We start from the raw sequence: 24,074 nt of genomic DNA on the forward strand, positions 1-24,074 counted from the left end.
TCTGTTTAATTTTAATTGTGTACCTATATTTCTATAAATCTGTCCCCCCAAAAAAAAAAAAAAATATATATATATATATATATTATAAAGCAATATTCTAGGGTAGAAATTAAGTATAGTTCTTTAACATGGTATACCTTAGATTTCTCAATTAAATCCAAATATCTATTATTCAATCCAACCATGCATGTAAATGAATTCAATTAAAAAAAATCTAAGATATCTCACCTTAAAAAACTTGTATTCTATATTATATTAACAATTAAGATTAATTCTCTAAAAAAAAAAAATTAAGATTAAAAAAAAGGTACATACAAAAAAATGATATTAAATTCTATAAGGATGAGGTGTTAAGCCCATGTTTTACATCATCCAATAAGTGATTGATTGAATGTGATTATGTTTATTCTTAAATATGTGATAAGATGATGTGGCATGTTGAGATTGGAGGGATAAAATATGTGTTTTACACCACGTCCTTATAGAATTTAATCTTTAAAAAAAAAAAATCTTTACAATAAAAATTCTAATATAATAGTAATTATTTTGAAAAAGTCATATAGACTCGCTTAGCATGAATTTGATCTCATATAAAGTGAAAGGGTTCTGTTAACAGGTGTCGAAATGCACCGACTAAGGTAGAATCATATACTGGTTTCATTCTCACTTTATAAGGAGTCTCATCATTTTCAACGTACAATTGATTTTTTTTTTTTTTTTTTTACGCTTACTATTTCCCAATATAGATATGATTCCTTTAAAGATTTCTTAATCGATCACACATGGCATTTAACAAAAGTAAAAAATGAAATCTAAAATTGATGTTAATACGTCATTCAATGGGTAAGGCTAGCACTAAAGTTGACACGGTTTGAACACGTGGTGAAAAACGAACACACACCTCAATCGTGTCAACTCTTGTGCACGGGAGGTTAAGTTGAATCCTAATTTGATAATGTTGGATTTTGAGAGAAAAAAAACCAAAATTCATTTCACCCTCTCTTTAAATAAAGAAATCTTTGGGTTCCAACCTGTTATTAGACACTCACACTTACCTTCTGTTACCCACCCAAATACACACGAAAAAAGAAAAAAAAGAAAAAGAAAAAATAGTATCTAGCACTTTGTAACGAATATGGTAGTTACAGCGTGTTTCCCTCACCAAAAAAACAAATGCCTAGACATGACGCAGTAGCAAGCGTACCTACCAAAAATCAGAGGTCAATAGTTGTATAAATTGTAAACCGTGGTTTATGATTTTTGCTTCATAGACAGAGACCCACAGTGAGAGAGTTTAAAGGTACAATAATACTAGTACTATTTACTTTTCTTTTTTAGTTTTTAAGTTTATTTTTATTTTTTTTATTTTGGTTTTTGTTTTTTCTAAAACGTGCTCTCTTTTATTTTCTAAAACACGCGTAGTCTCCGACCTATCAATTCGTTTTTTATCATTTCTCTCTCTTTCTCTCTTCGCCTCGTTTCTTATGTTTGTGCCGGCGCCTCTCTTTGTTGTTGCCCTAGCCCTCGCATAAATCACCTCGTCAAAAACCAATCCGAAATCCTAAAACAAAAACAACTTCTTTGTTTGTTTTAAGGTAAACTCTCAATTTTTATGTTTATGTTTATGTTTTTGCTTTTAAGTTTTTAGTATTTGTGGTTTTAAATTTTAATAATAAATTTGGAGTCTCAGTCCTTTGTATGCTTTTTTAGCTTTAGAATTCTCTCTCTCTCTCTCTCTCTGTGTTCGAAAACTACGTCGTTTTAAGGAATCTGTCTCTGTCTTTCTCTCCCTCTCTGTTTTCGGAGTATTCTCTGGTTCGTTTCTCCTTCAAGCTGTGTGAGAATCGCTAGGTAAATAATAGACTAACAAATCCTTTGTTTCTGTTTTTGTTTTTTTGAACTTTGTTTGAGCTGAATTTCTTTAAAGTTTACAAAATCTCCATCAAATTCTGGGTTTCCTTTTGTGTTCTTGGGGATTCTCAACAACCAATCAGAGCTTAATTAGCGCTTTTGAGCTGGTGATTTTCACTCTTTGCTTTAGTTTTTATTATTCTTAAATTCCTTTTCCCCCAAATTATTTAATCTTTTTCATTACATTTGATGAATCTGCAGACAAAATTTTATCTTTTCATTTTTTAATAATCTTTTTGCTTTAAACTTTAGCTATAAACAGTTTCGTAGATTCTGAACAGTTCAGTTGAATTGAGGTTTTGCATGTTTTTATTATAAATCTGCTAATTTCTTATATGAATTATTATATTTCTTTAGACTTTTGAAGCATTTATTAAATTTTGTAGATTGTATTCTGTTTTTTGGATATGTGGGTCCGTGTTTGATTTCCCTAAATATGATAACAATGTTCTCTATAGACTTCAATTTTTTTTTTTTTTTTTTAATTATGATTATGTTGATCTCTATAGTGATTTAATGTAAATTTTCCCTTTTTGTTTGGCCACTGAGAATCCTGTGCTAGGCAAAATAGATTATGAGTAATGAGCAACTCAGCCTACTGAGTCTAATGCCTGTATTTATTCTGGGATTTAGGTAATGATGCTTATATGATTTGAAAATTTAGGATTTTTTTTTGGGTTATATTTTTTTTATCAACCAGAAAGAGTTTGAACATATTAGTTTCTGTTGAGATGTTTGTTTTTGGGGTTCTCCTTGGATTTGCGGAGATTCAAGTTAAATGCAGTGTATTCAATACATGTGTTATGATAATTTACTTAGATTTTGTTGGTCGTTTTAAGGAATCTGAAGTTCTCTGATTTTGCTTCCCCTTGAAGTTCTCTGATTTTTTCTTTTAATTATATGGAATTGTAGAATGTTCAGAATTTGACTATCTGAGCCTGGGGAAGGCCAGATTGTATCCTTAAGTAACTGATGTTTATGATAGTGACAATCAGTTACAATTTCTTGAGCTAACAGTTTGATCTAATTTTCAGGATGCTTGACTACCAAAATGTTATTGTGAAGAAGTCAAATATAATCGAATTCACCTTCACTTGTTCCAACTGATCAGTTAATTTCGGGTTATATTTCTACTTCAGGAAATGGATCGGCACGACACATCAGGATTTGTTAGCGGGGGTGGGATGGACTCATTTCGAGACATCTAACCCTAGTTTATCCTAGTTTTGTAGTTAATTTTCTTCATCCCAGAAGACAGGCAGACTGTTCTGTTGCAACTAATATTAGGTTTGGTAGCATTGACTCATTGTAAATATCCATCTATTATTTCATGGCCAGGTTCCAGAACTTAGGGTTCAATTATACTTCAAATGCATTCAAGATTTTGGGAAACCCAGTGCAAGTTGGGGGAGCTGGAGCTGAATATAGTACGGATACCGTTTTACGGCTTGATTTCCCTGGTTCTTCTATTTCTGACATGTCCGCAGCAAAAGGAGTCAAAAGGAAGTGGGGTTTGATGGATGGATCCATGGGCCAGCAAGTTGGCTCTTCATTGTCTCTTGGTCTTGGCCATGCAACAAGTTCCTCAGACAGTAAGGGGAGTTCAGCAACTGCTTGCACCACAATGTCTTCAGCAAAAGAAACAGATGAGGAGTCCTCAATGGATATTGAATTGGACTTCTCACTCCATCTTGGTGGTGAGAAGGTACCCAGTCCAAAAAAACCTTCCACTTCAACTTCAAAAGCTCTGGAATTGCCACTCAAGGTTGACTTAGAGTTAAGTCTCTCCACTGGGCTATCTGAATCCGACATAACTACTGTCTCTCCAGGTTCAACTCCATTTCAAAGGGGCATTGAGATGCCACCAATTGTTGATTTGGCCCAAAATGCGGATGAAGGATCAACATCATGTCGTTGGAAACATGGGCTTATCTTGCCGCCATTGCAGACTTCAATGAACACAGGGGTTAGCTTCTCTATCAACCAGGCTCCCCAAAAAATTGATCCAACTCCTATTCTTCAAGACTTCTCATCTAGTGTATTAACAACACCAAAAAGCTCAGTCACCTGTACTTCTGGGATAACACAGCAGCAACAGCCACAACATCGTAGCAGTAGTTCTAAGACATGTCAAGTTGAGGGATGTGGAAAGGGAGCCCGAGGTGCTTCTGGGCGTTGTATATCTCATGGTGGTGGTAGGAGGTGCCAGCGAGCTGGCTGCCCCAAGGGGGCTGAGGGTCGGACCGTTTACTGCAAGGCTCATGGGGGTGGTCGACGATGTGAACACCTTGGGTGCACAAAGAGCGCTGAAGGGCGCACGGATTTCTGTATTGCCCATGGTGGTGGCCGGAGATGCAGTCGTGACGGGTGCACTCGAGCTGCCAGGGGGAAATCAGGATTGTGCATACGGCATGGTGGTGGCAAGAGATGTCAAAAAGAAAATTGCACAAAAAGTGCAGAAGGCCTCTCAGGTCTTTGCATCTCACATGGAGGTGGCCGCCGATGCCAAGCTACAGGATGCACAAAAGGGGCTCAAGGGAGCACAATGTTTTGCAAGGCACATGGTGGAGGGAAACGGTGTACGTTTCCAGGGTGCACCAAGGGCGCTGAGGGGAGCACGTCTTTCTGTAAGGGCCATGGTGGAGGGAAAAGGTGTGCATTCCAAGGTGGTGGAGTTTGTACAAAGAGTGTGCATGGAGGGACCAACTTCTGTGTGGCACATGGGGGTGGTAAGAGGTGTGCTGTGCCTGAGTGCACGAAGAGTGCAAGGGGAAGGACAGATTATTGTGTTCGTCATGGTGGTGGAAAGAGATGCAAGTTTGAAGGGTGTGGCAAAAGTGCACAAGGCAGTACTGATTTTTGCAAGGCACATGGTGGTGGAAAGAGGTGTTCTTGGGGCCATCCTGGAACAGAATTTGGGAACCAACCTGGTGGTCCTTGTAACTCATTTGCCAGGGGGAAGACAGGTCTCTGTGCTCTTCACAGTGGCCTGGTGCAGGATAAGAGGGTTCATGGAGGTATTAACCTGGGACTTATGGTTCAGGATCCTAAGCTTAGCCAACCAGAGAAGATGAAAGAGGTCATCACTGAGGATATGAATGTCGATGTTGTGAAGATGGGGAGCAGTGTTGTGACTTCGGCAGGGAGAACTGATTTGAATATACCAGCGCCAGTATTTCTTCCAGAAGGTAGGGTGCATGGGGGAAGCCTGATGGCAATGCTGACAGGCAGTTCTGGGATTGGCTCAAGCAGCAGTAAAGGTGTAAGTCGGTGCTTCATCTGAGCCAACGAAAACTTACATGATGCCTCATGGATGGATGTAAGGCCATTTCTCTCCGTCCTCAATATGGTCTTTGGTCATTGGTCAGAGTTGCTCCAGTATATGTCCTTTGCTTTTAGTTTGTTCAGTGGTTTGATAATTAGAAGTAGTTCTCATTCATTGGTTCAAATGGAGAGAACCCGTAAAATGCTTTGACATCCTTCTGTAACAGTTGGGGATATCAAGTTGGGAGATAGTTGGCATTTCGAGTCAGGTCTTTGGTGTTCTTTCCTGTAAATATTTATATTTTCATCTGTCCAGCAGGTTTTGTGAATACAGGTTACTACCTGTAAGTTTGGTCAGTTTGTCAGATGTGGTTGTAATAAAGCTTTTACTGGGATCATATTTCCTGTTGCAGCACTTCTTGGTGGTTTAGTCCAATTGAATTAATTAGCGGTCGGATGCTGCATTGATCCAGCAAGAAGTAGACATCTGAAAATTAGTGTTGGTGCCCCCTAATGTTATTGTTGGTCTGTTTCAATGAAGTCCTTTGATCTGTGCATTTAAATAAAAAATAAAATTTGTTTCTGTATTGCCAATAACTCTTGCATTCAAGGGCAATCCTTGTCCAGCAGGAAGAATTCATTGAGACCTTAAGCTGAATTGTGAGGGTTTAGGTAAATAAATAATATGATACCCTAGTGTTGGTAAAGCCAGAATCGAAATTGCAACAACAAAGGCTACTTATGTTGTGAGAAAAGGGTAAGAACCAAATCATAAGTAATGATTAAAATTGGGGGAATAGTTTTTAAAACCTCACATTTTCTCACTAGTACAAGTATACTTTAGCACTAGTAATAAACTTACAAATATACTTTAGCACAAGTTAAAAACTAAGTAAGTTTAGCAACACGTTTTAAGTGTATGTTTGGATTGCACTGAAAACAGCAGACGTGCGTGTTTGCGTCTTTTTGTGTGGGTCCCGTATACTGTTCATTAGACCAACAAGTACAGATTTCAACAAATTTTTCTTTAAAACTAGATCTCAGGGTACTATTCACACATTTAAAAATTATTTTGCTATAGTGTTTTTAATTTTCAGCAATAAGCAGTATCTAAACAGAACCAATTAAAAAGTTAAATAAGTTGATGACAAACGCACACTAACATCTATGTATATCCCGTATATATGAGGATCTTTCTTTGTCTTTACAAAATTTAATTACATATATATTAAAGAAACGTAACTCAACTCAAACTTGTTAACTTTTCCCCACCTTTTTTGTGAACTTTTAACATGTTACTAAGGACATTTCTTGCTGTAGAATATGTAGAAAACAATGAACGTTACATGTCGGCCAGATTTGTGAGTTGATTTTTATATTGCTTTTTGCATCAAATCACGGGATTTTTTTTCCCTGTACCCTTTTGCGTCAGAACTGCAGTCGTATTAGGAAGGTGACCCTTTTTTTTTTTGATGACCCTTTTTTTTTTTTTATGAACCAGGAAGGTGACCCTTCGGGATGCCCAATGGGCACTAAATGATGAGTATAATTTAGATAAATAATTCTCAAGTAATCTCGAAATACGAAGAATAGTGTATCTTCTTTTGGCATTTATAATGGAGTCTATTTATTAAATTTATGATAAAATTCACCAAATACTTAAGAATTTTCCCATTTACACATAGCCTTCCATAAGTACTCAAGAGTTGGAAGACTTAATATAAGTTAAAACTCAACATTCAGAGGTTCAAATTGTTTCTAAAGATTTCGGCTTTTGCTCAAATTACTGATTACTATCTTGACCTCACATGTTTGTATTGTGTACGGCTTTGCCTTTGGCCCATAATGTTGTGTTTGCCATAATTGTCTTTTGTGCTAGGTGGGCGGCAGTGCACACAAAAACAGATCACATATTCGAGCTAGAGCTCTATGCCTATTACATTACCCAAGTCTAGTTTTTTTTTTTTTTTTGGCAAAGAATTGTAAAATGAGTATTATAGTTAGAGACAAAATAGCTCTATTAATAGTTGGACACAAAATTTCAACTTTTTTCATACGAGCATCAAATTACAATATGCTGTCACAAAACATGTTAAAAAGGAGCTACAGGTTCTTTATAATTTCTGGGCTTTGGTTTGAAAATTTGGAATAAAGCCCAGTGACATACTTATATTTGGGCTTGGGAATATTGAGTTGGTTAAAGGTTCCCAGCTCAAGTCTAAAGGGGCCCATTTTTTTCCACTTGCTCTTATGGTGCTTTTAAGTGTGTGTGTTTTTTTTTATACAAGAATTTAAGTATATATGTGTGTGAAACTCCCTTCTATAGACTTGAATCCTGACCCTTGCCCCCCACACTTCACAAGTACTTATACTTGTAGAGTAACCATCACACCAAGGATATGCGGTGGTAAATGTGTATCTATATATATATATATATATTTTTTTTTTTTTCCGTTGTTGATAAGTTGGATAATTACAATGAGATTTAAATCATATTTTCTCCATTAAAAACATTATGAAATATTAATTGTGGTAATTTAAGTAATGTTATGTTTCATCACTTTAGCTAAATGTTGCATATGAATATCTGATTCCTAAAGAACATAGAATAAATTTAGAACTTTATTTACGGCTCAAGACAATCAAAACACCTTTTTTTTTTTGGAGTCCAAACTCTCTTATCCTGTAAGGGGATTTAATCTTTTTTTTTTTTTTTCATTAGGTTTGTTACATTATTCCCATCCATATCAAAATCTGTATATGTAGACCCCTCTCCATTAATCTACGACACTTCATGCTTGAACTTGGCCATCTTAGAAAGCTTATCAACAACCTCAACCAAGTGATCAACCCTAGCCACAAACTCAATAAGCAAGGAAGTAAAGGTGGCTAGTGACAATGCTGCAGTGCTCTCCAATGCAGCCATCCTGGGCAATAGGTCTGTATTCGAACTTCCCTCTTCTTCAAAAGCATCAACCTCTCTAGATGGCCATGAATGCAGCCTTCTTGAATGCTTCCTCATTGTTTCATGATAAGACTCAGTCCTTGGCAGTGGGAGAGTCCCTAGGGGAATGTTTTGGGTTGTGGGATTTGAATCTTTTTCTTGGTTGTTGCTGTCAAGATTGGCCAACTGGCTTGAGAAGTCATAGGGTGTGGATGACAAACTCAAAGAGAGCTTACTAGGTAATGATGGCCTGGAAAAAGTATCTGGTGTCTCACTAATGGATGTGAGGAGGTAAGAGTGAGTATCTATGGCTCGTTGGAGTTTCTCTGTTGAGCTGTGAACTTTTTTTATTAAAGGGTTTTTTTGGCTTCGTTTCATGACTCGTATGTCTTCGCCTAAGCTCTTTACCAGTTTTGCAGCCTGGTTTGCGGCCTCTCGGATTTCAGACCCGAATGTGCTTCGGAGATTGTACGGTGCCTGAAACCCATGAAGAAGGTGTCTTAATTTTATTAAATAAGACATAATTGACACAAATGTTAGTACAGTTTTGAGCTTTATTAGTGACTACTAACTACAGTCCTTCTTCTTCCTCAAAAAAAAAAACTACAGTCCTTCTGGTTTATTCTCTTCAATGAATAACAACAACAATCAAGTTTTAGTTCCAAAATTTTAAGATTGACTATGAATCTTCAACAAACTAATCAGAGTTCGTCATATCTATTTTTTTTGTCATCTAATTTGTTCTCTTCAGTTTGGAGACAATTAAATAATTTCATGATTATACACATTAGGATGTTTTAATTGGGATTATAATGAACAGTTTCCTCCTAAATTCTGTTATAGGCCTGGCCATTTACTCAACTTGGCTAAGATTGGCTATACTAGAATGCATAGTCAAAAGGTGGTGAACTTTTCACTTTTTAGCAAATTTTTCCATTAATTGAATAGTATGTAATTATGAGATATAGCACAGCATGGCCTTACAACTATGAAGCTTTATATTTCTTTCTTTTTAATGGCCCTTGCATTATATATATAAAACATACATACATACAGATGCGCCCTAGACAATATGTTGGCTCTAACAATCTCTCATGTTTCCTATATCGACCCAATCGACTACCATTTTGAGCTGAAAATTTTGTTCTGGACTCTGTTCTGTTAGAATTCTTTGTCCAAGCAATGCATATATATAGCTACTGTGTCTTTTACAACCACCTATGTGGCAGATCTAGACATTTCTGAGATTATACGGGAGTTCTGCAAATATAATCATGCTAATTTTGTTAATACTCCTACTCCTAGTACGAGTAGTCCTTACATTGCTTGGGTTTCTTCTTCTTTTTTATCATATATATATATATATATATATACACACACACACTTCATAGCCCTCATTATTATTTATTTATTTATTTTCATAATTTAGACATAAATACATTATGTGCACACTATTTATGAAGTTAAAAGAGAATCCTTCATATGTAACTATCCTATATGTTAGCAAAGCCGCCTACGAAGAATATGATAAAAATGTGTTAATAATAGTTTGGTTTGAGGTAATCTTCTAAAATTATGAATCTGGACAGGATTCCTAAACATTCTGATCATGTGTCATTGCAAATAAGTCAAGGGAATTCAGATGAATCCAAATTGTCATAGGCTATTGGATTCCTATTTTGAGGTTAGTGAATTCTATCAAGGTGGGTATCAATATTTCCGTCACTCAAGAAAGTTATTTCTTTTAAAGTGATAACTATACCCGTGTTTAATGCCATACGAACTAAACAAATCCCTAAACGAACTAGTTGGAGGCATATATTCTTGGTATCTATGTTCCCATGCCTACATTTCTAGGAATCGAGGTTTCAAATGCATATTAGATTCTCTAAATCAAACACTGCATTACTTACTTATCTATAACTAAGCAAAAAGAATGATTAAATTTCTGTTTAGTATTATAGTATAAAGATACCAAGGTTACAGTATTAACAAAAAAACCTTGGTAATTTTTTATACCATAGTCATATTTTATTTTGTAATGAACCATGATAAAAATTTGAAAGATAAAATTAAATAATATTTTCAATAATAGATTGAAAAAAAGGAAAAGATAATAGAGAGAGAGAGAGAGAGAGAGAGAGAGATTAAAAATTATTACAACATTTATTCAAAAGGGTGTATGAAGCTTTTGGGTTAAATAAAATTAATTGGAACTCTTTGCTTATACCAAGTTTGAGATGAATTTGATATAATTAGTGAGATTGTTAAAACTATTACTTCATAATTCGGAATAAAAAAAAAATCTCCAAAATAGTTCTGCAAAGCTAGCATAGCTCATGTGGCCTAATATGAGCTATTAAACTATCTCTATTTCCGTTTCTGTATTTAATTTGTATATTTATCCTTCTATATTTTATATAGATATAAATACAGAGATAAATAGATACATATAATTAATTTTTTATTCTTTTGATAAAGGAACTTGCTATGAACCAGGTCATAGGAATCTTCATAGGTATGCATGTTATGTTATGTGGCAATAGTGCAATTGGTATTGAGATTTGAGATTTGAGAACAAAGAATAAATGCCTACTATAATCTTTAAAAAAAAATGGTTTTCCTGGAATGAATAAACGAATAGATTATTCTCTTTTGGCACTTACCCAACGACCCATTATTCCTGTATTCTCTTCCCCTAAAATGAACACCAATTCTTAGAGAACAAACACATCGTATAATTCCAAACTGTTTGATTCCCTGACGTTACCTTCTCCATATCCCTTTGAACTATTCGCTTGCTCTGAAATTCTATATCAATATCTTTGATTTTGCATAGATTCCTTATTTTCTAGAATTTATATATACAAAGTTGTTGAAAAGGTTTTGATTCTGTTGAGTGGTATGTGGATATTCGTATAATTATTGTTGTGATAAAGAATATAGGTCAATTTCTGCCTTTTGCTTTTTCAATTTTATGTAATTTTCAAAATATATATATAGAATTTTGCATTTTATTTCTTTATTTTTAGTTGTTTTAGGATTTTATAGTCAAAACCTAATCTTGGAGGGGCCCAAACTTAATTATGTTAGGTTCAAGTGCTTGCAGTGTAACCAACTTTTCCATATGTATACTTTATTATAGTATTAGAGCTGCCGCTTTTAAAACTGAAAAAGAATGATTATAGTTAATTGAGTAATGCTATGAATAGTATAAATTTTATTATATAAACCTTACAAATTAATTTGTTACAAATCACAAAAAAGTAATTGAATAATACTTATTTATTATATTGTTAAAATGACGTTAATTACATTCATTTTCATGTCAATTTGTAAGTTTTTATAGCAAGATCTATAATAATTTTATCATTTTTTTTAAATTTTTCTAATACTTAGAAATTAATAAAGCCTATAAATAGGCATGTAATTGTAAAACCAAAATAACAATTCTCAATTAAATGAAATTAATTTGGGTTTTTTTTTAAAAAAAAAATTTATATGGTGGAATCTAGAATTTATTCCTAATAATGGATTAAAAAAGTCTTTACTAGTGAACCCAAGAACTCGATGTACTTAAAAAATAAGAAAGTAAAATACAATTGTATTTAAATAAAAATTAAACTTTAAAATATTGCCAAATAATCTGAAAATAAACTCTTTTAAAAAAGAGAGCACTTGCATGCAAATAAGCAGGAATATTTGCACATAATTAACTTAATTTGCATATATATAAATATGCACATTCGATTCTGCACAAGTTTGCTTGCATGCACAGGGAGAGGCAGGAATACCTGAATTTCAGAGTGTAGAACACCATGGAGAGCCATAACCTCATAAGCACAGTATCGTAAAACTGCTCCAACTTTCACGTACTCTGACCATGGATAGAAGAAGTGTCTGAACCTCCCATGTGGTGGCTCCCATTTTGCTGCACCAGCCTTGTAATTGCAACATGCAATAATCATAATTGTTGTTAATACTTGAATTTGATTGAAACTATTTGAAAGAAGGTTAAGAAAATCATGTATTAATTTAAAAATAATTAGTACCAAGGACTCTAGTTTTGCTGCGGAGTTCAGGGTGGTTCTGCATTTCTTGTAAGCAGGTTCATCTGGAAAGTCATCCATTACATTTTTTGTGAATTCTGGATGCTCTGATTCCTCATCTTCTAAATATTTCTTCACACATTCTGAGATAGATGACAATTTTATATCATTTTTATGAATATAAATTACACACATGTTTGAAAATCATGTTGGAAATAAAGGAAGCCGAGTCCAAACCCATTTGGGTTGATATTTGAAATTGCAAGCTTTAAACTTCCACGTATTATTTGATTAGCGTTTTAATTAATTTGTTTTGCACTACAATTCAAAATTCTAAGAGAATCCATGTTGGAAACATGCATGTGGTCGGTGACACTCTCCTAAATTCGTATTTTGTGTAAAGAGAGGAAAAAATATAAATTTTTATTAAAAAAATATAAATATGAATGTCCTAATTTTTTAAAAGAATTATCATTTCCATGTATCCCATGTCATCCTATTGGTATCCATGCTTCCAAGGTTTTGTATTTATAAGGATTCTCATATTAGGGTCTTTATATATACTTTTACACTCGTATTTTTACAATTGTTTATTTATGCTTATTTTCATGTTTTTAAGTGTGGGCAACTGTGGATATTAATGTAAAATAGTGGAGAAAAACGATTATTAGAGAATATTTATGCAGTACTATTACGGTATTACCTTCAAGTGAGTCAGCCACTGCATTGAAACCTTTGACTAGCTCCTGGTGTAACTGCTCTCCTGCCCACATAGGAAAAACAAGCACATTCACAAACACAGCTACAAACCCTCCAATGGCTATTGAGTAGAGGCGATCCATGGAAGTCTTAATTGGGTTTCCCACGCGGTAACCAGAAACGATGATCAAGCAGAAGGTGAAAAGTACGACCCTGAATCCGTACTCATATGGCACAAATGATGGCCATTGTTTTATGAATGATGTAAGAGTCCCTGCATGAAAGTTTAGTTAAAATATTTATTAACAAAGCATTTAATTTTATTAGGTTTGAAGAATTTGGAGAGAATATATACCAATCAGAAAAATGCTGGCGCCAATTATAAAAGGCTCAGCAATCCGGCCAGCACGTATGGCAAACTGAGCAACAATAATAGCCAAAATTCCAGCAAGCAAGCTTCCAAGTGCCCGGTTGAATCCTCGATTGAATGTTGCACCTTAACAAATTCACAACCATACAATAAGCAATGAAAGATTAATTTGTTAAATTACTTTGTGCCTAGAATGACCATTTTTGATCAATTCCTTTTTCTGTTGTTAACGTAGAATTCTTTTTCTTTATCATCAATCATATCACTGTCCGAGACCTAGAATTCTCTTTTATCATCAATCTAATCATGTTTGTTTTATTCCTTTTTCTATTACCAATAATATTTGAAATAAAAATACAGAAATTTTCTTCATACTTTCATAACCAATGTGTTTAGCCAAAAATACATATATTGATGCATGCATGGGTGCATGTAACTTAGGCTTTTCAAAAACTAAGTAGTTTGTTAATGGAAAAAAAACATAGATGTGTATACATGCATATACATACCGACTGTATATTCGAACATGATGGCAACCGTAAGGATAGACCAGATGATGTTGGTGCCAAATACTACATAAGGTGCTTCGAATAGTATAAGCAAAGATACAAGAAGAACAGCTAGGCCAACTTTGAATGAGAATAGCACCCTGTTGCTGTCTTCTTTGCAAAACTCCCATACATCCCAAATCCAGGCCTTACATGAGAAGCCATTCCCACCGGACTTCTTGCCAGCTTTGGTAGCCGATGAAGGGATATTGATCTGAATGCAGCAATTCCCCTTTTTCCCATTCATTCTCCAGTGAGATAATACCTTTTCCAACTCTACTAAAGCCCCTTGCTTCAAATTCTCCGTATTGTCAAGGTGAGAGTTAAATCAGATGAGGGTGATTGGAGCTAGAGGGGTGTGATAAACTGAAGTGTATGGTAGCTGATTTGGGGTGTGAATGTTCTAAGATTGAGGGAATGATTTAAAGGTGAGGTTGGAACTAAGTTGTTGGTGCAACTAGGGGAAGAAAAGTATATGATATACAGAGAAATAGAATAATACGACAATAATAGAAGAGAAAATGAAGCTAAACCCTCAGGATAAGAAGATGCTTAACCTCAATAATGCAGCTGGGATAGAGAATTAGAATCTAGCTAAATCTGCTTTGATCATGCAATTTTCAATCGTCACGTTTGCTCTTCCAAAATATTTTCACCATGCATGTTAATGGTGCATGGTAATAACAGCAATAATAGTGATAGCTTTGTGATAGTGATAATAATTAATGAAACTATTGAGAAATGAGAAATCTTTGTGGTTATTGCTAAGAAGCATACAAGAAAGACTGAAAAATATTAGGATGGGTGGCCAAGAATAATGTCAAACCAAATATGTTTGTAATTGTTGAACTATTTAAACAAAATACTAAAATTAGCCCAAAAGTTATCTTACTTGTTTTAGAATTGAGGTTCCAAGTTGATGATTTGATGCCATTGACATTCAGACTTGATTTATTTATTATACTAATCAGCATATCCAAGCCATTTGGCTACAGCATTATTTCTCATTTTTAGTTAGAGAGTACGGGTAAAGAGATAAGAATTTTTGGGACATAAAGCATGGAACTCCTTAGATAGGGAAAGCCTCTACATTAGGAATATTTCATTTTGACTAAGACTGCTCTCTGCCTCCATCGTTGGTTGTCTATAAGAGATGAACAAGTTGTTTAAATAATCACATTAAAGAATTCTTCTCTCTTAATTTGTCATCATCAGAATTCTCTTTTGGCTGTTCTCCAATTTCTATCCTTATCATATCTATGATTTTAGCATACCATGCATGGTCTCTCTTTTCTCTAATACAAAATTCTAAGGTATCTACCTGTTATACATAATGACTTATATGCTTTTATGTCTTCATCTAGGAGTGCATTTAGGAACAACTTATTCATAGTATTTTATTTGCAAAAATATATTTTTTGTAACTTTTATGTTAAATGTGTGACAAAAAAAATTAAAAACTAGCTTATTTAAAATAAAAATAAAAATCTAAAAGTTAGATTATTAACAAAAAAAAAAAAAAAAAAAACCCAGACATAAAACAAAAAAGCTTTTCCCAAACAGACTACTATTCCTAAAAGATATTCAAATAATCACATTATTCTCATGTAGTTACATTCTTATTCTTAGTATATTATTACAAGTATTAATTTTGATTAGCTTGGTCTTTATATGAAGAGGAACAAATGCCCGGAATTTTCCCATCTATTAATAATTGATAGAATGCACAATTATGCCCGGAATTTTCCCATTTATAAATGATTGATAGATTGCACATTTATATTCTCTTTTATTTATTTATTATTATTTTTTTCTGTTTTACATTTTCATAAGCATTAGTGTGACCAAAAGAATAAAAAAAAAAAAAAGTTATTTTTTGAAGGATTGTTATACAGTAACATGAGATCAGGGTGACTGGGTGAGGAATATATTCGAGGGAAAAAGAGATGATAAATTGAGTGTTTTTCCAAAAGAGAATGAGTTATAATAGAAGTGGTGATTACATAAGGGACAAAACTTTTGACCAAGTGTGACGCTTATGTGGTGCTTAGCTTATGGCTTCCAGTGGAAACCATGATCTCAATAATTTCAAAATCAGTGGTGATGCCAAAAGTGTTATTACGTGGTGGAGCTCAATTGAACATATTTCTGTCAGGATGATTCCATCTAACCCTTTTTTTTGTATGGACCAGGCACGTACGTAGTCTAGTGGTAGGAATTCTTCGAGTTATGATAAATCCTGCGATTAATTAGGTGGAGTCCACGTTATTTATGAGTAGGGTTTAAATGAATTGGCGACCGTAATCACACTCATGAGTTTTTTTTTTTTTTTTAAGCAAAAAAAAAAAAAAAAAAAAAAAAGCATTTTTCCTACGGTTCTGTAATATTGCACTTTAAAAAAAAATTTCGAGTCATTGACATGAATACACATGCATTTCAATTATACTATCATTTAAAAGAGTAAAAAGGAAACCGTAGGAAATCACTTTATATATGGACGAAATAAGAAGCGGATTCTGCCACCTGAGGCTAGCTTTCCCTAGAAAGAAATTAATCTGTCTGCCAAAGAATATGTTCTTACAACTTTCTGGATACATCTTAACTTACCAATATATCTTAAACTCTTCATAATACTTCTATATTTCATTCATTGCATGATTCCTTTGGTGGAAAACCACAATTTGTTTGTTACTATATATGTTTATGTGTGAAAGTAAAATTATTCTTGCTTTTGAAGTTGCGTCAAATTATGGCAGAAAATGAAGTCCACTTCACTTGAAATGAAGATGATTCTATGTATTAGGTTTCCCCATCCCCTCGAGACACCAAATCCATTAAATAAAGAAATCACATTCTTATGTTCAAAAAGAAAGAAAGAAAGAAAATAGAAAAAAGTTGAGTTATGGTTGGTCCCTGTACTACCAGAAAGGATAACATATGTAATAGTATTTTTCTTTTGGCTGCTGAAAAAGCAAAATATCATATCATGATTCTCTTGTTGTAGAACGCAAATCAAGTCAATGCTTCAGCTCACTCGATAGAATTTCTAATGGATGAAGTTCTTAGTTTTTTATTGTAAAAAAAAGGGAAGAAAAACAGAATTTTCAACTCTTTAAGGCAATAGACTTCGACTTAATAAGTTTCATTTTCGCCTTAACGAATATGTGTAACGGCTACTTAAGGTAACATTTTCTCGAGTTAATAATTCCAAAATGGCTCCAATAATTCCAAACTTTTAGGATAAAATTTTTTTCCACTTGAAATATCACAAGCTATAAAACCATAATCTACATATTGTGCAATTGGATGCCCATGTGACTAAAGTTGAATCTCAACGATTCTGAACTCCAAAAACTGCAAGACTTTTTGAGATGCAAATGGTCCACCTCCCACCTTCACCATCATCAATTTAGGTACATGGAATATTATAAGTAGTGACTTTTACAATTCTTTCTAACACTTGCAGCAGCAGATGTCACATGTTTTATATCTTATAACTTATAGTATTTGTTTGGTAATTGAGTAAAATTTTCTTAAATATAGAACAATAATGTAAATCAACTGGGTGATACAAGATGACAAGAAAAACTTATTGGTTGCTTCCCATCACAGTCTCAACCATTTCTTGATGGTCCATTGAAGGATTTTTGTTTTTTGAGAATACATTGAAGGAATTAAATGAAATCCTTATTGAACTATAGCAAGCTAGAAAATTATCAATAAATCAAAGGGGCGTAGTTCCATGCTGCCTCTCAGGTACTCCATGACTTCCTTACTAAAATAAACAGGTCGGAAAAATATTTAAAAGATAAAAAATTTTTTTTAAAAAAAAAAAAAAAGAAGAATTGGAAAGACAGTTAGGATGTGAAAAGATAATAATAAAATGCTTGAAACGATTAAGCATCACCCAGCGTTTGTAGTCCAACGGTTAGGATAATTGCCTTCCAAGCAATAGACCCGGGTTCGACTCCCGGCAAACGCATTTTTACAGTTTTACACTTTTGGTCTACAAGGGCTGTGTGACTCTGAAATTCATCATTCATGCATGTGTGCTTTCATAAATGAATGGGTGGTGAACTCACTGAACTGAAAGAGCAATGACAAACAAAAATGACTTTCTAACCCTTTTTTTTGTGAGAAACAAACTAACCTTCAAACTAGTAAGCAACAATTTAACAAGTTGTATTCAAATTGTTGTTTCAGAATACCTAGACACATTGCTGCAGGCTTGACAGGTTTGTGGGTCATCCCTTCCTTGCTTTCATTTTAGACATAGATTAAGTGAGATGTGAGAAAAAGCATTATGAAATTTTGTTGCCATTCTATTATATGCTGAAAAAAAAAAAATAAAAAAAGCTTGAAATTCAACACTAAGTGCCTGTTTATTTCAGCTTTCCCAACCCAAAAAACACTTTTTGAAACTATAAATATAATATATATGCATTTGGTGGTGTCTAAAAAGCAACTTTTTAGAAAAAGTTGTGTTTTGCAAATGTGAAGAAAATGCGCGTTCTGCCAATGGAGCTGTGAGGAGCATTTTCCAAAAGCCCGTGCGCGTTGATAAATCAAACCGTTGGACTCTAGATGAAGTTACCAAATTGCCCTTCACATTTTATTGAAAACCCAAAAGAGATCAGCTAAGGAAAAAAAATGTTGAAAACCCAGGTTCAATTCAGCTAAGGAAATCACCAAATTGCCCTTCACATTTTATTGAAAACCCAGGTTCAATTCAATAACAAATTTCCAAATTCAAACACAAAAAAATCTACAATAAATTCCCAAATCAGCTTAGGAAAAAAAAAAAAAAAAATCAATCCCTTGTAGTAATAGTTTGAACTTCGTCTCTATGGGCGATTATACAAACTAGAGTAGCAACAACGAAGTCGAAGCCAACGGAAGAGAGATTGTGAGACAAGAGCAGAGGCATGTCATCGTTGAACTCAGTCTCTACGTCGTAGAAGCGGGATTCCTTGTCCCCTGACCTTTCACCTAGCGGCATTTTCTTTGGGTTTCTCAGTCATCGTTGAACTCCGTCATCGTTGATCTTTCTCAATTCTCACTCTCTCCCCTTTGATGAAGTAATAGTTTAAAGGATGTGAAACAGAGCTATAAGTTTGTGTGTTTTGATGGGATAGAGGAAAAGAAACTTGCAAACGAAGTGGTAAGAGAAAAGAGAGAAAGGAAGAAGAAAAAAAGAAAAAGAAAGAGAGCTTTGCACTGGAATGTTCTAAAGGAAGTGGTAGGGAAAAAAAGGGGAAAGAAGGAAAAAAGAAAAGAAAAGAAAAGAGAAGGGTACGTGTGTGAAGGAGAAAAAAAGAGGGGAAAAAAAAGGAGGAAATATGGATGAAAAAAAAGAAAAGAAATAAGGGAAAATAAAATAAAGAATGAGAAATGCTATCACAATATTTTTACAATACTTTCATAATAAATTTTAAGTGATAGGTTATTATTAGTTAATATTGGTGAGAAAAAAATAATTTTTTTAGAAACTTTGAAAGTATTTTTAGAATAATTTTTTAGAAAGTATTTTCACAATACTTTCACAATACTTTATATATACATTGTCCTTTTTGGTAATTTACCACTCAAACCGTCACTTTTATAAGTGTTAGCCAAACACTTAGCTTTTTCAAAAAGCACTTTTTAACAGCTTTTACCAAACATTTAATTTTTTCAAAAGCACTTTTTCATACTACACTTTAAAAACCCCATTTTTTCAAAAAGCCCAATTTTAAAAAACTAAACCAAACTCACCCTAAGTAAAGCCTTTACTTTGAGAGAAGGAAGGATGAGAGGCGCTGTTTATCATAGACTCTCAACTCCACAAGTCAAATGTATTTTTCAATAAGAGCAAGACTTAAGTACAGTACTTAGGTGTTGTTCCTTAAGTTCCTCTTTTAAGATTTTGTCATGTGGATTTTTTCTCATGGGATGAAAGTGTATTTTTAAGTTAGGTAGCCGCATGACTGAATTTTAAAAAGGGAACTTAAGGAACAGTACCTAAGGTACTGTATCTAGCTTTGTCCTTTCAATAATATGAGGTCAATGGTTACTAGAAAGAAAAATCCTATTGTACAATCCTTATTTTTGTACTAATTAATGAAGGGGAAATACTTAATTCTAAAGGAACTTTTATAGGGTGTTTTTAAGTAATTAATTAGAAGGAGAGAAAAAAAAAAAAAAAAAACGGATGAAATGTATTTAGTAAAGTAATCTACCTCTTATTCAAATACTCAATTAAGTTAATGTTTTTGATGCTTAACTTTGACTTGTCAGTTCAGTAAACAGTGTTGGGGAATATGAGATAAACGATAGAAAGAACACAAGAATCGAAAGGTTTAGAGGCACAAATGAATCGTTGTCTTTGAAACAATATTTTCCCCCAGTTAAGACTTTGCTAATTGGTTGTAGGCAAATCTGTGTTCAAGATACAATTTAACAGGAATTCTTCAAGTAACAAATATGAAGAAGAAAAAAAAAGAAGGAGAATATGAAAGCCTTATTTACACACAATGAAGGGGCAAAATGGGCATTTGTCCCTAATTTACAAACTATGCAGCAAAATGTCTCTGTTTTAAAACTATTTAGCAAAATGTTTCTGTTCTTGAAACTCGATTTTAATAAAATCAAGTTACAGGTGGAACTCGACATTAGCAATGTCGAGTTCTATGCATATTTTGCCACTTAAATTTTTTTGAAAATTTAAGTGGAACTCAATATTGCTAATGTCAAGTTTTACTTAAAAATATACATAAAAGTCGATTTTAGGGACCTAAAATCAATTTTTACAAATCGAGTTTCAAAAATAGGGGCATTTTACTAAATAATTTCAAAATATGAGTATTTTGCCACTTAAATTTTCAAAAAAATTTAAGTGAAACTCGACATTGCTAATGTCGAGTTTTACTTAAAAGTATACATAAAAGTCAATTTTAGGGACCTAAAATTGATTTTTACACAGAATTCGATTTTGCTAAAATCGAGTTTAAAAAACAGAGACATTTTGCTAAATAATTTCAAAATATGGATATTTTGCTTCATAGTTTGTAAATTAGAGGCAAACGCTCCCCCCCCCCCCCCCAAAAAATGAAGAGTTACTTTTGGAATGACACTAATGTGTTAGGACATATGTGATTAAAATGTTATGAACATATGTCACTATTTTATGTAATTGACCAATTTTTTGACAAAACGCACTTTACTTGTAATTAGGTAGATCTAGGACGTGTTTAATACTTCAAGAAACATGGTTTCAAGTTCAAGTATTAAAACCATGCAAGTCTGTCTAAGAATCAAGTCAGAAAGTGCAGGATTTTAAAACACGACAGCTAGCATCTATTGAAGTTTAAAAAGGTGTGAAACCCGTGCCTCGACAACTAGCTCGATAAAAAGTTATCTATCGAGGTTTATGAAACTCAGTTTTCTAGGACTGTTTTCATCCAATTCGTGAATGTATGTTTGGGTTTTCTTTTCTCACAACTCTAAACATGTATAAGGATTATTTTAAGGGCCGAAAAAGGTTACAGAAGTTGCACAAGAGCACAATTGCACAAGTGTGAAGAAAAGTGTAACTGGAAACCTAATTTTCCCTAGTTCTTCATTCTCTTCAAGAAGCTGCTGTGTTTTGTATACCATAGAGTTTTGTGACCAAACAACTTCATGATCTTCATCAAGTAATGAATAAAAGAGTTTTGCAGCCAACAACCTTCTCTAGTTGGTGATTGAAGTCGCATACTGGGATCCGCGCAATTGGTTAGTCACATACTGAAAACCGTGCATTGAGAGGAGAGATTGTCACTACAGAATAAGTCCAATTGGGTATTGAGGTAAGGATTCAACTGTAGGTTGGTATAAGGTACTGGGATTCCTTTACTTGTAACCACTTGTTTTGATAATAGTGGATTCTTAGGAGTGGAGACCTTAAAATCACCTGGTGAGATTTTTGCCATGTAGATTTTCCCCATTCGTAAACAAATCACCGTGTCAATTTATTTTTTGCTGCATACCTAGTTTAATTGGTGATTTGTTTATACTACCACGCTTTGCATGTTAATTTGATTAATTAATAAATTTAGCTAATTAATCAATTAATTTATCACAAGAGGTCAATACGTTTTTGGCCTATCATAATGAAAAGTCATTTTAGTTGATACAAGCTCTCAAAAACGTGATTTGGTTATTTCTAGCCATTCGAGGCTAAAAAAAAGACTTATATTCCTCTTTTTTTTTTTTTGGGGGGGAGAACTTAGCAAAAATAGTAGATTATGTAACTGTCTCACTTGATTAAGCTTCATGTTCTCGTTCAAGCAGCATTTGATATCACCATACTCTAACTCTCTACCGTTCTGGGCATTGGGTTTCCCAAATGGCACTTGTGTGTGCATTGTGGCTTCGCTCAAGAAAATTACTAAAACTCTTTTTCCTAATTGTATTCTCTTTTCATTCTTTTACCTCCAAAGTAAGATCACTCATATATATCATTTCCCAAAAGTGCTTTTTTTTTTTTTTTCTTTTTTTTTACATCAATAATTGTGAATGGAGAGATGTGAACTCTAAATGTAGGTGTTTAAGTTACAACTTACAAGGCTTTTGAAAGAGCTAGCCGCAAGTGCGATTGAGTTACTAAGATCCTGATTTTCTACCCAAAAAAAAGGAAATCCACTAAACCAGCCAAATTCATTTGGATTTAATAACCTATGCATGGTTTGATATTTACTTGTAGATAATGCAACGACATTGTAATCAATACATTCCATGCTTCTCTCTCTTTTCCTGGAAATAAATTCTTTGGAGTTTCTACCCGATTATAGGAATCTTATAATATCTTACCTTGTGTTTGGGGTGATGAATTGATAATTTCACAATAATTTTTTATTTATTTATAAATATGGGATTTACATTTTCATTATTTACCAATTTCTTGGTATGGATACAAGATATATACACAAAGAAATTCAACAACCAATTCCTCCTATTAGATTTGCTCTTTAAGCTCCATCCACCATCTCGATTACCCCATGTCCTCATTCCAACCAAAAAAAAAAAAGACGTATTGCAATTACAACGTTGGTTGTTTCAATTATCAAACACCAAGCTACTCCATCAGAGCTGTTCAAAACTACTCAATTCATTGAAAATTTTATTGAATCAAATAATAATAACACCATTACTTAATTTCTGGCTATGTTTTCACCCAGCAACCGATGTCGTCACCACTAGCTCTGTGGCCCTACACATCAAGCCTTACCTAAATAAAATGATACCGCGCGTCGTCTAGGCCTACCATGATAACCTCGCATAATAGCTGGTGTGAAAAATCGCGGCCTCGGGTGAATTGAATATGTGCCTATGGGTCCTGTTAATTTTCTGTTAAAATGTCCAATTCAACTAATGATACTTAACCTTCTAGATTGAGAGCTTTGTACGAAGTTGCTACTTATTTTATTAAGATTAGAAAAATAAGAAAGCCATGATTGAACATCACTTTATTGATCGAATAATTGAATTTAAATTCAGTAGAATAAGAAAAATATATCACATTGGCTTGTGTCCTTGTTACAATCTAATGGAATTATCTAGTGTTTTTTCTTTTCCTTTTTTTAGGGATAAAAGGCTTGAAAAATCAGTTTTAGAAATTATGAAAAAAATAAAAAACTTATAAATCTTTTTATGATAATTAGAGAAGGGAGATTTGAATGTTAGATAGCTTTGTTAGTTACAAAGCTCTAAACAAAAAAATATTTTTATTTAAATACTTTATAGCCGGACATATTCAAACTATCCTAGATTCCAAAGTCACTAGGATCTAAACAACGACATTAATGCTCTGTTCGTTTCAATGTAAATTATTTTCCAATTTTACAATGTTTGTTTTGCAGTAAAATATTTGGTTAGAAGTAAAATATTTTCAGTCAATGAAATCAACCTAAGCAAATTTATGTAAAATATTTTACACTTAGGCTGCGTTTGTTTCAGCTATAAAGAAAGTTGGGAAAATATTTTACACCGTGCTTACTGTTTGGGATGCTCAAAAAATTCAGTCAAAGGGAAAATTAAATCATTTGACTGTAAAATAAGAGGGCTTCAAGTGTAAAATAATTTACACATACAAATTACCTTCAAAAAGAATTTTACAGACTGAAAACAGAAAAGAGGAGAGAGAAAGAGAGAGAGCAATGGTAGTCCAGCCTCCGATCCACCCAAACCCATCGCCAATCAAATCGCGCCACTCAAATCTATTGTCGGTCCGATCGAACCGCTCAAACCCATCGTCGATCTGTTCGTGTTGC

At 33.6% G+C, this 24,074-nt stretch overlaps 2 protein-coding genes and 1 non-coding gene across 3 annotated transcripts; 2 read left to right on the top strand and 1 right to left on the bottom strand.

Annotated features, from left to right (window-relative positions):
* Positions 1-1,421: 1,421 nt before the first annotated feature.
* On the top strand, positions 1,422-5,715 carry LOC115975365. The gene is given in 3 exon segments (XM_031096120.1): positions 1,422-1,595; positions 2,946-5,179; positions 5,181-5,715. Coding segments are annotated over 2 exon segments (1,992 nt in total). The 5' UTR covers positions 1,422-1,595; positions 2,946-3,241; the 3' UTR covers positions 5,235-5,715.
* A 2,161-nt stretch (positions 5,716-7,876) lies between these two features.
* LOC115975366 (aluminum-activated malate transporter 9-like) lies at positions 7,877-14,236 on the bottom strand. Its single transcript, XM_031096121.1, has 6 exons — positions 13,747-14,236; positions 13,223-13,363; positions 12,872-13,141; positions 12,172-12,311; positions 11,914-12,060; positions 7,877-8,596 (listed from the first exon to the last, which is right to left on the bottom strand). Exons 1-6 carry the CDS (start codon positions 14,030-14,032, stop codon positions 7,958-7,960), a joined length of 1,623 nt encoding a protein of 540 aa, XP_030951981.1. The 5' UTR covers positions 14,033-14,236; the 3' UTR covers positions 7,877-7,957.
* A 3,459-nt stretch (positions 14,237-17,695) lies between these two features.
* On the top strand, positions 17,696-17,767 carry TRNAG-UCC. The gene has a single exon. It is a non-coding gene; the product is annotated as a tRNA-Gly (tRNA).
* The last annotated feature ends 6,307 nt before the right edge of the window (positions 17,768-24,074 follow it).

This window comes from Quercus lobata, chromosome 2, assembly GCF_001633185.2.
Source record: "Quercus lobata isolate SW786 chromosome 2, ValleyOak3.0 Primary Assembly, whole genome shotgun sequence".
NCBI classification, from domain to species: Eukaryota; Viridiplantae; Streptophyta; class Magnoliopsida; order Fagales; family Fagaceae; genus Quercus; species Quercus lobata.